The 14487-nt window shown below is 39.3% G+C and overlaps 1 protein-coding gene across 2 annotated transcripts in view; it reads right to left on the bottom strand.

Annotated features, from left to right (window-relative positions):
• SLC15A2 (solute carrier family 15 member 2) overlaps positions 1 to 14487 on the bottom strand; it is a 96455-nt gene that overhangs the window by 24103 nt on the left and 57865 nt on the right. For both annotated transcript variants that reach the window (XM_034422717.3, XM_087883813.1), the window contains 6 exons: positions 14073 to 14105; positions 11878 to 11966; positions 10586 to 10667; positions 10147 to 10272; positions 8050 to 8214; positions 5595 to 5641 (listed from right to left, as the gene is read on the bottom strand). In XM_034422717.3, coding sequence (XP_034278608.2) covers positions 5595 to 5641; positions 8050 to 8214; positions 10147 to 10272; positions 10586 to 10667; positions 11878 to 11966; positions 14073 to 14105 — 542 coding nt within the window. The remainder of the gene's footprint in view (positions 1 to 5594; positions 5642 to 8049; positions 8215 to 10146; positions 10273 to 10585; positions 10668 to 11877; positions 11967 to 14072; positions 14106 to 14487) is intronic.

Here is a 14487-nt window from a genome sequence, read left to right as displayed (position 1 = left end):
TTCACTCTGTTAGATAGGAGTTCCATTCTCCTGATATTAAGAGTTAAATTCAACACCAGAAGACTCAACTGAGATTAAAAAAAAACCAAGAATTTTTTGGGAGGGTTGGCATGAATGAAAGGTTAATCAATACATTAAGAACTCATAACTACTTAACCTCTTGACAGAATTGGCAAAGTTGACAGATTTTGCTGAAATGGATAATTCACTTCTTAGATTAGAGAAGAGACATTATCTACATTTATTGGTGACTGGAAGCTCTTGTGGATTTTTTGAAAAAAAATTGACCTTGGGATATAAGGTTTTGATGATTAGACAGAATAGATAATAGAAAGAAGACTAATATGATGTAACTTTGGAAAGAGAGGTCAAAATATATCTGTGCTTTGCTGTGAAGACTATCAGAAGCTACTCTTTTATTTTGCTTTCTTTTCTATTTTTTCTTCAACTTTTTTCTATTCTTGCACTTTTTGCTTTTTCTTTTGACTTCTTTCTTTTTATTTTTTCCTCCCTTACTATTAGTTTGTGTTAGCTTTTATCTTCTTGTTGAAAAGTTTTAATAAAAAATTATATATATATGAAGAAATTTGAAAAATCTAGCCATTGAGAAAAGTCAGGGGGAAAAAAGAGAGCTCCTGAATAATAGGCTGATACTGAAAACGTAAACAGTATGCATACCAGCAAAGTATCTAATCAGGAGAAAGAATGTCTGCATGCATGCAATATGAACATGCATGTGTAAAAAGGTCATGTTCTCTATGGAATTTTGGCAGGAAGTACTTTCCTTATTGAGGATGGGAAGGGAAGATCATCTGAAATATGGATTTGGACATGACTAGGAATCTCTTTTCTTCAGCAGCTCATCTTATGTCAACTCAAATCTCTCTACGGATGGGCTCTGGTAGGTGGAACAGTACATGGGCAATAGAGAAAGAACAGGCAATGCCAGATTGTATTTAATTTTCTGATATAAATCCAGCATTAAGTCTGAGAATCCACCCAAATAACTGCCTATACTGGAAGGCTAGAAGCTTAATAATAATTTAAATAAAAATAAATACAGCCAGTCCTCAACTTACAACAGTTCGCTTACTGACTGTTCAAAGCAGTGGTGGGTTGCCCCCAGTTCGGACCGGTTTGCAAGAACCAGTAGTAAAACCAGCGGGAGACACTGCCCACCACCCTGGATGTCATCATAGGTGATCTGCGCATGCGCAGAAGCAAGGCGCGTGCACGAGCGAAGCCAGCGCATGCTCACGATCCCATTGAGAACTGGTAGTAAAGGTAAGTAGAACCCACCCCTGGTTCAAAGTTACAATGGCACTGAAATATGTGACTTATGACTGTTTTTTTATAGTTACGACCTTTGCCACATCCCCATGGTCATGTGATCAAAATTCAAACGCTTGGCAACTGGTTCATATTTATGACCATTGCTGTGTCCCAAGGCCACGTGGTCATCCTTTGCAACCTTCTCACAAGCAAAGTCAATGGGGAAGCCAGGTTCACTTAACAACCAGGTTACTAACCTATCAACTGCAGTGATTCACTTAACAATTGTGGCAAGAAAAGTCGTGAAAGGCGGTAAAACTCACTTAACAAATGTCTCACTTAACAATAGAAATTTTGGGCTCAATTGTGGTCGTAAGTGGAGGACTATCTGTAATGAATGTATAATCCTAAACCCTAAGCAGCTGATCCCTTTAAGTTTAGTTTATTGGTGGGAGAGGTTCCTATTAGTTCTGACTTATATTTTGCAGTAATACGCACACTTGATAAAGTAACTTTCCCCAAATTATTACCCTCCAGACAATATGCATTTGGGCTTTACAATCTGTAATTCCCCATCCAGTATGGCCAATGGATTATCAAACTTGAAACCCAACATATTGAGACAGCACAGCATGGAGAAGGCATGGCAGAGATGCAATTAAATGATTTTGTTGCACTGACAGGCCATCAAAGTGCTCCGGTGTAATTCTCAGCCAATTCCCATGATCTCTGAGCAGAGAGAGGCTGCCTGAAAATTCTGCTTATGTCAGATTCCTCTCCAGTTCATAGATTCTATTCCTTTTGCCAATTAAAGGATCATATATAGAGAGAGAGCAGACCTGGAAAGAGAAGAGACCTCATAAATCAGTTGTTGGTCAGTGTACGTTATAATGGAGCGATGAGTCACTTGCTGGCAGAATTTAATGAAATTTCTCATCGCCTTCTCTTATGGATTCCAAATCTCCAAAGTGGGGTTAAGTACAAAGGCCTCAACCTAGTTGTTGAACCTTGTGTAAAATGGAATTCTTCCCCCCCCCTTTCTCTTTTTCCTTCCTTCTTCAAGAAGAATGATGTTATCTTCTTTTTCCATACGAGTGAACAAGCATCAGCAAATGGGTAATGATAGCAAATTGTTGCTCTGCTCCTGCAAAAGGTATAGTTCTTCCTTTTGCAATTAAAACAAAACAAACAAACAAACAAAAGAAATGTAACAGCTTAATGGCTTCTACCGTGTTTGCCTGAAAATAAGACATCCCCTGATAATAAGCCCGATCGGGCTTTTGAGCGCATGTGCTGAAATAAGCCCTTCCCAAAAATAAGCCCTCCAAAAATAACCCCCCCCCAATAAGCCCTCCCCGAAAATATTTAAATGCATGCACAGCCGGTCCCTGCCATTTCCTCTGGTTAGGGTTAGGGAGACAGAGCTGGAAATCAGGTAAGATGGCAAGAGGAGCCCCATCTTGCTCCATGTGCCCCAAAATAACTCCCCGAAAATAAGGCCAAGTGCTTATTTCGGGGTTCAAAAAAATATAAGACAGGGTCTTATTTTCAGGGAAACACAGTAATTGGAACTGCCCATTTCTAAAGATCAGATATTGTTTTATTTTGTAGCACAGTGAAATCTCTGATAATTCATAAGTGGATGTTGGATTTTAGAATAATGATGTCAAGACTAACAATGGAAAGAAAATATGGATTAAGCAAGGTTTATGCATTTATTTATTCAGACAATGGCTCCCTAGATCAGTTTTGGCTTTTGAGATAGATAACTAAACTTCAAGATCAGATTTCCAAAAATCCAAAAAAACTGCTGGGTATCTTCCAAAAGAAGAGAGATAGAGAATAAAATTATCCTCTCTTTCTCTTTCCCCTCCTCCAAGCCCTGCTTGATCATATTTATTTCCTCCCAGTTATTGTCTTCTCAATAATGTTAAACACAAATAAATTACACAGAGAATCTGTAAATCTTTGGTATGCCCAGGAAATGCTTTTGGGAAGCCTTTTGTTGTCATTGGTCAAGGAAGGACCTTTGCTGATAACATTCTGATCCTGGAGAAAAACTGACTCTAGACTAGGGGTGTCCAGCCTTGGCAACTTTAAGACTTGTGAACTTCAACTCCCAGAATTCCCCAGCTAACAAGATCTTAAAGTTGTGAAAGTTGGATACCCTTGCTCTAGATTAGGGGTGTCAAATATCAGGCCTAGAAGCCATCTTTTTCATTGAATCTTCAGGCCTGCCACATTTACTACTGTGGAAAACTGGGAAGGGGGAATTGTGTGGAGCCAGGGTGATATACAGCCATAATAACATTCCTTTCTCAGAGAGTCAAGGACATCTTGCCCTGCATCTGGAAGGCTGGAACTGGGAGGCATCTCCAGTTGGGACAGTGCTTCGATTGGACTTGTGGGTGTTGGGCAGGGACTTGAACTTTCCTTTGGGTGGGGAAAACCTGGAAATTTTCAGATTTGGGTTTTCCCAGATGTGCCAATATCTAATAAAATGGAACTTTGAGGAACTTCAAGCCTCGGAGTCTTATTTCATTGGGGGGGTGTTACTTGGAACCCTGACATCAAACTCACCTCATCACGACAGTATCACGTGACATATCGGGACATTTCCCCCCTTCACTAAATTGGGCATGGGTGTGGCCAGCGCATGACAAATCTGGCCCGCGGGCCAGGAGTTTGACAGCCCTGCTCTAGATCTTTATAAAGTCTGATGACAAAGATCTGTGAGCTGTATTGCTCTCTGAGAATTGTCCGCTTTTTCTCTTCCATTGAAAAGGTAACATCAAAAGCTACTAGGATATTCTCCTAGGGAGGATACTACTGCAATAACTGAAGATAAATTTCCACATCATTGATTTGAGTTGCTACCATTATTTAAAACCTCAAAGGTATCTTCTTTCCTTCATTAATTCTTTCCAAACCTAAGTTGCCTGCACTAAAGTTGATCTGGTTAATCAGTTTAAAAGCAAGGCAGACGGCAGAGTCAAATGAATGAATAAAGAAACTTTATTGGCAATATGGCAAACTTGTCACTCTTTAGGACTGGCATATAAAGTGTATTATTTTGATGGGATAGGAGTTTTTAAAATGGCCTTCTAAATTCTTACTTTGTCTGTTCAGTGGCAAAATCAGAGCTGGGGGTGGTACAGTAAACTAGATATCATTTGAAAGGGTGTCAGTTTTTCCCCCAGAATGTTCTGCAACAAATTGAATAAAATTTTATTGTTTGTTCATATTAGTGAATGAAAGAAACAAGAGGCTGAGAGAGAAAGCATAGAAACTGCAGCCCTCAGGTTCATAGTTTCTTTCAAAACATAAAACCAAGTTCAACCTATAAAAATGCATCTCTATATTCAAAATTTATCTATAAGATGTAAGGCTGGTTTATTGAATATCTTCTCCAGAAGGCTTGAAATTCTTCCAGAACTTTAGAGGGAGGTTTTTTCAAAAAAATAAAAAAAATTTTTTTTGACAGAAAAGACTATTCTGGAAAAAAAAAACCTCATCCTTGTACCTTATGCATGTCTGGAAATAGAAATAGATACATGGAGATAGATATATTCCAGAAATATAGATGGTTTCATGTCTCTAAACACATCGGAGAAGCATTTCTAATGTTCTGTTCTAAACTAGTTTTCAGTTTGAAAGTTGGTAGGATCATCTGTATTATAGTCTGGATGAGACAGTATTCCTCCATTTCTCCCAGAACACTTCAGATGGTGAACACTTTTGCTGCAGCTCATTTGGCTTAGAATTTCCCATCAGACCCCAATCAATACATGTATTTATACCACTTTACACCACTTATACTCAGAGCTGTTTCAAGCCATTCCTGGCAATCATTACAACCTTGTATTTCCTGCCCTCGAAATGTGTGGTCCTTGAAATATTATACTGCAGTGCTTAATAACTGTCACCATACTGGCTATGCTGCTAAGATCTGTGGCATAGCAAGTTATAGATTCTTCTTTGACCATTGTAACCATAGGCGGCCAGTCTAGAAGGCCCATTCAACTAAGACATTGAATCCAATCCTCTATTCAACATAAGAATCAGATGAACCATTCCCAGTAGATGATGGCCTAGCCTGCACTTGAACAACATAAGGATATTCTTTCCTTACTGTGCCAACTTGTTGTGTGTTATGCCAATGAATATAGCCACGACAAACAAAACTACCACCTAGTTATATTTTGTGTCTCTCAAAATGCACGGATGAAGCCCAACCTCTGGCTGAGAGAAGCTAATCATTTCTGTTAAACTGAGGCATTATATCTAAAATCCCCTCCCCAATATTCAAAGTCAGTCCACACCTCACCGCTGCCATTCCTTCTGATGGCTTTTTCTGCATGTCTTCAATCTAAAACCAAAGAGAGAGAAAATCAATATACAATTTCTGCCTACATGAAAGCTTCCTTAACTACCAAAGTATCCATAATGAAAAACATGAGTCCAGAATATGAACCTAGTAAACAGAGGGAGATGTTTTCAAGAAGCTTTATATCAAATTGTAAGTGGCTTGAACTCCATTAGAAGGACCCCTAAGAGAGATCAAAGCCTATCAGCCTCCTTAGCAAGTGAGATACTTTCTCCATGTGCCCCCAATCCTCTACTTTCTACCTGCAGTGGGAACTTGTTCTGCCAATATGTGTTACTCTGTTCTGAGTTAGCCCTATTTAGACTGGCAAAAGTGGATAAAAGATGGGCTGAGTTTCCACGCCCCTCTAAACTGTAAGACAAGATAATCCTCTGACATGATTCAGTACCAGGTGGTGCTTGTTTAACAACCACATGTCAGTGACTTCGAACTTACAACAGGGCTGAAAAAGTGACACTTATTGTAGCAGCATCCTGTGGTCACATGTTCACCATTTGCGACCTTTCTTGTCTTCCCACAAGCAACATCAATGGGGAAGGCAGCAGGAGGTCACAAATGGTGACCACATGACATCCTCGCTTAATGACTCATGGTGTTTCACTTAAAGACTGCAGCCAGAAATTCCAGAATTCCCATTGCAAAGCAACATATCATATGATGTCATGTTTTACAGCTATCTTGCTTACTGATGGACATCACGGTCCCAATTGTCATTGTTGTCATGATTTTGGCTCTGTTTTGCTGCTTATATATTAAAAGCAAACGGTTTTCTTAATCATCTGATCTATTCTGTCAACATAAAGTTCATATGTAAACAGTGTTAATTAAACTGGGATATGAACAGAAGTATTTAGTTTGCTGAAATGACGATTGGCTTTAATACAAGGAATATGGCTGATGATTTATTTATAAAACTAGAGCTATGCTTTGCATTGATGTTTTGTTATTCCCAGTTGTCAAAGATAAGTCTAGTTATTCTGATAACGATCTTTTTGGAAATTTCTAGTAACAATATTAATAAACAAACATATCACTAAATTGTTTTATTGCTTCACCAATTTAAAGATTTTTTGCAATTTTGAGAAGTTCTTTTGGAGAAAACATTCTTAGTACTATTTTTCTAGGCTTTCTCATCCAAGTGGCTTTATTCCAATTTCCCAATGTCATATTTGACAGTTTAAATTATGTCTAGCAGCTCAGAAATGAGAGAAAATGCAATTAATCAATCAATAGAGCTGGAAGGAATATTGGAAATACTCTAGTCCAATCCCCTGCTCAAGCAGGAAACCCTATACCATTTCAGACAAGTAACTGTCCAGCCTCTTCTTAAAAACTTCCAGTGATGAAGCACCCACAACTTCTAACAGCAAGCTGTTCCACTGGTTAATTGTCCTCACTCTTAGGAAGTTTTAAGACTACTTTAAATGCAAAAAGATTACTCATATATCCATCTTCACCTACCAAATGAACATTGGTTATGTCTTAGTGATAGTATTATGGTTCTTCTGTCAAAGATGTACTTAAATGTCTGATCAGAAAATAGCACTAGCTTCCTCTAAAATATCTCACGTAATCCTCCATCTTTGTTTAGGAATACTGTGGATTCAGAGGTGGATTTCAGCAGGTTCTGACCAGTTCTGGAGAACCGGTAGCAGAAATTTTGAGTAGTTCGGAGAACCGGTAGTAAAAATTCTGACTGGCCCCGCCCCCATCTATTGTCTGCCTCCCAAGTCCCAGCTGATCGGGAGGAAATGGGGATTTTACAGTATCCTTCCCCTGGAGTGGGGTGGGAATGGAGATTTTACAGTATCCTTCCCCTGCCACGCCCACCAAGCCACACCCACCAAGCCATGCCACGCCCACCAAGTCATGCCCACAGAACTGGTAGTAAAAAATTTTGAAACCCACCACTGTATGGATTCTATGACACTGAATATGCATTTAATATTAATTTACCTCACAAACTTGTATTTTATAGCCACCTATCTAATAAATGTGACTTGGGATGGCATACAACAACCAAAAACAAATATAAACATAAAAATAATTAGAAATAAAAAAAAACAAGTCTGTAAGAAAGTGGACAACATGCTAAACACAACACGACCGTCTTGCAGGCTTCCCAGGGTTCCCATAGGATCCTCAAGGTTGCTGAGAAAAACATGTATAAAGGTTTTCTAGAAGGCTAGTAACTATTTGAAGTGACTAGTGACTAATTCTAGAAGGCTAGAATTATGTAGTAGATAAACTATTTTAGTTGGGAAACTGAATTAGAATAGCTAAGTATTAACCAACAAGATTGGGTGGGTTTTGCTATGAATCTTCATACAGAGTATATTTGCCTGTATTCTCAAATATCTGATTTTGGCCCCATTTGATTTCCAACTTACTATATTGGTTGTTAGGTTTCCTCCTCTCTTGTAGATAATTAAGCTGTTCACTGACTTTTCATCGATCGAATGATTAAATGTGGACGATAATCCTTGGTGCTGTATCTTAAAATGAAGAAGTTGTTGATCGCTATTGAGAATTAATCTGGAGTATTCAGTAGGGTCCTGAGCAAAAGAAAAAGGTTTTAATCTATATCTGCAGTGAAGTTTTTCTCATTTAGTAATGAAGAATAAATTTCAAACACACTTTTGCATTTTTCTATTAAAAATAAGTTTTGAGTTTCACTAGATCAGTGTACCCATGTGCATTTAAAGACTTGATGCTATGAGGAATCCTGAGATGGTGGTCTGGTTTTGTAGTTTCCATGAAATAAATATTTCTAGGTGGATCACAGCATATATCATCATCATCATCATCATCATCATCATCGAAAATGAAGACGTTAAATTGCTCTGGGACTTTCAAATTCAAACAGATAGGCACCTGCCACATAACACTCCAGACTTAACAATTGTCAATAAGAAAGACAAAAAGTCTGGATAGTGGATGTTTCAGCACCTGGAGACAGCAGAATAGAAGAGAAAGAACTGGAGAAGATAACAAAATACAAAGACCTACAAATAGAAATAGAACGACTGTGGCAAAGGCAAGCAAGGGTAGTACCAATAGTAATAGGTGCCTTGGGTGCAATCCAAAAATAACTGGAGCACCACTTGAACATCATTGGCATTGACAAATTCACCATCAGTCAATTGCAGAAGGCAGCTTTACTTGGAACAGCTTCCATCCTGCGATGATATCTGTAAGATCATCCAGATCTGCCTATCCCCAGTCCTTGGTAAGGATTTGATAGGTAGACAAAAATGCCAAACCCAGTCTGAACATCTGGCTGACTGTCCAATGATCATCAACAACAACAACCAGTACAGGCCAGTACTGAAACAACCTATGAACTGACCCTTGATAAGAAGAATTAAGAGAAAATTATAGCATACTAATCCCTCATCTACATTCAAGCTGAAACCAGAAAAAGGAATAGTTGCAAGGAAAATATGAAAGATGCCAGCAATCCTTAAAACAAGGATCAGCAGTCTTTCTGGAGAATTGTTCCTTTCAGTGGTTCCCTTTCAGGACCTTGTGGAGTAGGTGGGATTGTTGATATCTGAGAGTGTGATACAAATGCCCACACATATGCTCTACTATTGAAACTATCTATGCAAGAAGTCTATCTAGAACAGTTCAGTTCATTGATCCCTTCATGAAGTTTCAGATTGTTCATCGACCCACAAACATATATTTATTAAAATAATTTAATAAATAATACTTTAATAATACTACAAACAACAACAGCAACAGTAACAATAATATTGACAGCTGAGCCATTTACTGAGTCTTTGTGACCCTCGGCCATTTAATGACCCCCTTAGATTTATTTATTTATTTATTTATTTATTTATTTATTTATTTATTTATTATTTATTTAAATTTGTATACCGCCCTTCTCCCGAAGGACTCAGGGCGGTGCACAGCCAAAATTAAAATACATACAATACAAAATTTAAAATAATTTAAAAGCAGAATTAAATCGAATTGGCTTCCCAAAATACTAAAACCCATTACCCTTAAAATAACCCATTAAAATTTTAAGCCAGCCCAGTTTACTGAAATAGGAAGGTCTTCAAGGCTCGACGGAAGGTCCGGAGGTCCGGGATTAGTCGTATTCCTGGGGGTAGCTCGTTCCAGAGGGCGGGTGCCCCCACAGAGAAGACTCTCCCCCGGGGGTCGTCAGTCGGCATTGCTTGACCGACGGCACCCTAAGGAGGCCTTCTCTGTGGGACCGAGTTGGCCAGTGGGAGGTTATCAGTGGCAGAAGGTGGTCTCGCAAATAACCCACTGATTCTTGAAGGTCAATACCGACCATTTTAGGGAATCTTGATCTATAGCATCAAATACTAACCTGCGATAATCACAATAAAACCAGAATTGATCTACCTCTGAATATGATTGAATGGCATTGTCCTTTGAAATAAACAAAAATATTTGTACTGGATGTTGCTGGGTTAAAGAGAAAATAAACATATAATGCTCCAGATCACCTGAAAAGGTTTAATTGGCTGCCGGAACAAGTCATATCCCTCAATAGTCAGTTCAACATCACTGTCTGCTAAATTCAGGACCTGAATGTAGCTTTCTTTGGGAACTGGGATAGGCATCGCGTTTTCCTAATTAAGAGAAAAGAGTGTGTCAACAGCAAAATAAAACGCATGGTCAGGGGAAATTATTAGTGATTAAGTAATTAGTAATTATTAGTGATTAGTGAGGGGAAATTATTAGTGATTAAGATTTCAGTGGGTTGGTTAGAGTCCAGAGATTCAAGTTCTTTACCCTTCAGCCTCATTTCCAAATAAAGGACCCACTGTCTTTTTAGCACACTGATGAGCAATTAATAACATAGTGCAAAGCAGAAAAATGGCCAATGATGCATAAATGTAGAACAATTGCATTTCTACCCCTGTGCCTATCTTACCTACTTACCTCTATCTTGAGTTCCACAATAGCTGCAGCTGCAAATGCCAGACTGGCCAGGATCATGCCAGTTGCCATCTTTTTAATGGGCCTGAAAGTAAATAAATACAACTTAATTAGAATAATGTACAGCTACCCTCCAAGTCTGAGATCACGGCACTTAAGCCACATGCATTTGATCCAGCTGAAACCAGCAATCCTTGAATTGAATGTTTCTATAATATATATGGAATATATTCAAGGTCTATTCAAATGGATTTGCTATTTTTAAAAAATGCTCCCTGCTTGCAAGATTCCCATTAAGTTCCACATAGCTCTTTGAGGAGAGAACTGAGTTGGCATTTAGTTAATGTGTGAAGTGGAGGAAAGCAAAACTGATGATCTGTATCCAGCTTGCTTCTGAGAAGTGAGACAGAAAAAATGTATGGGATTATTGAGCTGAAAGGACATTAGAAATAAAGTGCACATCTTCGAATAGTTCTGTCATGATAAAAAGAGTCAAATGAGGGGATTTGCAGGTGAATATCTCAGAGCTGGTGAAGGGCATATTAAAAGGATGCTTTAATTAATGAAAATTTCCTGCCCTTGAAGAAAAATATCCTGGCCTGTTGTTCAGACCAGTAAAATAAATTGGGGTCAGAGGACGTGCTTGCATTCAGAGTTGGAAAAGAAAAACTGGGTTCATATAAGGCATGATTTCCTTAATTTTGTTATTTGTTGACGAAGCTACAATTTGATAGGTTCACAGAGCAGATGGAAGCCACCCACCATGGTTTCCAAATCATAATATAATACTTTTGTAAAGCTTCTCTTGGCAGGTTGTATGAATCTGTGACCTAAAACCTGCAAAATAGCCTGCTTTGTTTTGTTTGTTTGTTTTAAATTGTGGAGAAGCTGAAAGAGAATAAACATAAACCTTGCAAAAGTTAAAAGTATATTCCCACCCCATTCCAGGGGAAGAATACTGTAAAATCTCCATTCTCTCCCCAATCCAGGGGAAGGTTACTGCAAAATCCCCATTTCCTCCAAATCAGCTGGGACTCAGGAGGCAGAGAATAGATGGGGGCGGGGCCAGTCAGAGGTGGTATTTACTGGTTCTCTGAACTACTCAACATTTCCGCTACCGGTTCTCCAGAACTGGTCAGAACCTGCTGTAACCCACCTCTCATCTGGAAGCCTCAAGGAGAATTGGACAAGATTTCTTCAACATTAACCAATTGTGGCCTTATTTTTGCCGGTGATGATCCAATACGCTTGGAGGGCATCGGCTGAACCAAAGAGTTTTCTTCTTAGGTACTTACGTGAAATTAAGTCTGCACAGGTTTACCAAGGGATATAGTCCAAAGTCAAAGACAGGAATGAAGACAAGGATCAAGAGAGGATTTAAGAACTGGAATATCAAAGATTGCAGGAGGTTATTAATTTGTCATTACAATCCTAAAATAATTTAGTAGGGAATAAAACTCACTGACAACAGGTATTAGGTAACCTTGACACATGTAAAAAAAGGGAGGGGGTTTGAATTGCGATGACAAGTTGCAAATTGTGTTACCATCCCTGCAGATCGTGGTGCTTATGGGACTCAGGAGAACTTATTCTGAGGAAACAATTTACACATATAGGTACACAGTAGAAATGTCCAGCAATCCATATTTGAAAGGGGGCAGAGGATTCCAAATGCAGGCAGGCACTCAGAGCAGCTATGAGCATCTACACTGATTTCAAATGACCTGTTCCTCCTCAGATCCAGTTTGCTGAGATAGATAGATAGATAGAGGTAGATAATTTATTATCAAAGCACTTTCAATTATTGGCAATTTTCTCAGTGAAGAGGACCTGTCCCCAATTGGGTCTTGGTGGCTTAATCACTACATCAAATTAGTCCTCTTGAGTGATACTTAACTAAGGCTAAATATTAACTAAATTAAAATCCATCAGAATGCCATAATTAGTAGACCTTTATCAAGAACTCCTTTGATCCACGCTCACTTGTATATAACCATATCTCAATATCATATTCAATGTAAATTACTGATTTTCTGACACAAATAGGAAAAGGCCAGCTGTTTAAACTCATGTTTACAACTCTTAATTTAATCCTATTTTCTCCTGGTTTAGAGTAAAACAAAGAGGAACTTCCTGATGGAGGAACAAGTCAGTGGAACAAACTGGCATGCAATGTGATAAGTTCTCCTTCACCAGCGATCCTCAAACAGGTGCTAGATCAGTGATGGCTAACCTTTTTGCCATCACGTGCCAAAAGCGGGGGGGCTGGGGGGGGTCGTGCGCATGCGTGCTCACACCTATAATTCAATGCGCCCCACCCCCCCATGCTCCCCACGCTTTTGGCACGCAATGGATTCAGTAGGCGTGTTTTTTGCCTTCTGCAGGCTCCAGAGGCTTTCTTGGAGCCTGGGGAGGGTGAAAATGGCTTTCCCCAGCCCTCCAGAGGCCCTCCAGAGGCTGGAAATGGCCTGTTTCCTGACTTCCAGTGGGCCCGGAAGGCCAGAAAATTAGCTGTCCGGCACGTGCATGTGCACCGGAGCTGAGCTAGGGCAATGCTCGCGTGCCCACAGATATGGCTCTGTGTGCCACCTGTGGCACGTGTGCCGTAGGTTCGCCATCACGGTGCTAGATGATCATCTGTCAAAGTTGTGTAGTTGCCAATGTTTTTACAGAATCCCATGGATTATGTATCAATCTAGGATATTTGGGGATATCATTGACAAAACAATAGCTGCCCTTTTTAGGGGTTCACTGAATAGTGGAATAGTGCTTCAGAACCCCATCCCACTTTTAAAAATGATACAATATCCAAAAAGAGCCTTTGTTTCTGTGAGTTATATTTATCAGTATTTATCATATTAAACTCTGCTCTGAACTCATTATTTTTTTTTACTATGTATTTAATATTTTGTAATTGTAATCGGTTTTCATATTTATAATGATTTTTATATCTCTATTTTTATTATACATTATAGACCACCTAGAATCACCCCAAATAGCAACATGGGAGGTATATAAATTTAATTTAATTTTTTTTTTAAATTGACACATTTGCTCTTACTACTGCTTTTCAGAATTATTTGATGGGGTTTTAATATTGTACTATTTGCCATAGGTAGGCTGGCAAATAATGTTTATTTCAAAGACCCCTGAGAGTCTTGGGGCACTCCCAGAAGTGCTAGGACTACACTTTAAGAAACACTGGTTTAGAAGAATGACAACGTAAAAACAAAAACAACAACAGTAACATGTTCATTAAGGAAAATGAATGGGATAATGCAATTTTGAAAACATGTTTTCATAACCTTAATTTATGATTATCTACACTTATCATACAATTCCCAGTGGCCGGTGACTGAATTCCAGGATACAGTCTGTAAAGGTGTACTCCTTTCCCCAGCCCCACACCGGATAATTTTTTTTCATGAAATCATTGCAATGTTATCAGAGTATTCAGCGGGAGAACAGAGAGCTTACAGCTTCAGCTTACCTGCATTTGGTCAGGTTGAAGGACAAATCTTTCCTAGAAGACAACAACATCAAAAAAGAGTTAATAAAGGCAACGATGGCAGAACTGGCATTGTTGATGCAGGTTACTAACATATGGGATGGGAGGTGGAGGACTTAAGTGTTTCCTCTATAGCACTGATGGCTAACCTTTTTGCCATCGTGTGCCAGGAGGGGAGGGGGGGTTGCGCGCGTGCGCCCACACCCATAATTCTATCTGGGAACGGAAGTTGGCAAATGGGCCATTTTCGGCCTCCGGGGGGTGGGGAAGGCCGTTTTCACCCTCCCCATACTCCTAGAGAGGCTCTGGAGGCTGGGGACAGCAAACAACAGGCCTTCCCACCCCCCACCCCCCGAGGCCCTCCGGAGGCAGGAAACAACCTGTTTCTCTACTTCAG

Source organism: Pantherophis guttatus, chromosome 1, assembly GCF_059756535.1.
Source record: "Pantherophis guttatus breed Tessera chromosome 1, ASM5975653v1, whole genome shotgun sequence".
NCBI lineage: Eukaryota > Metazoa > Chordata > Lepidosauria > Squamata > Colubridae > Pantherophis > Pantherophis guttatus.
This window is presented reverse-complemented; position numbering and strand designations above follow the sequence as displayed.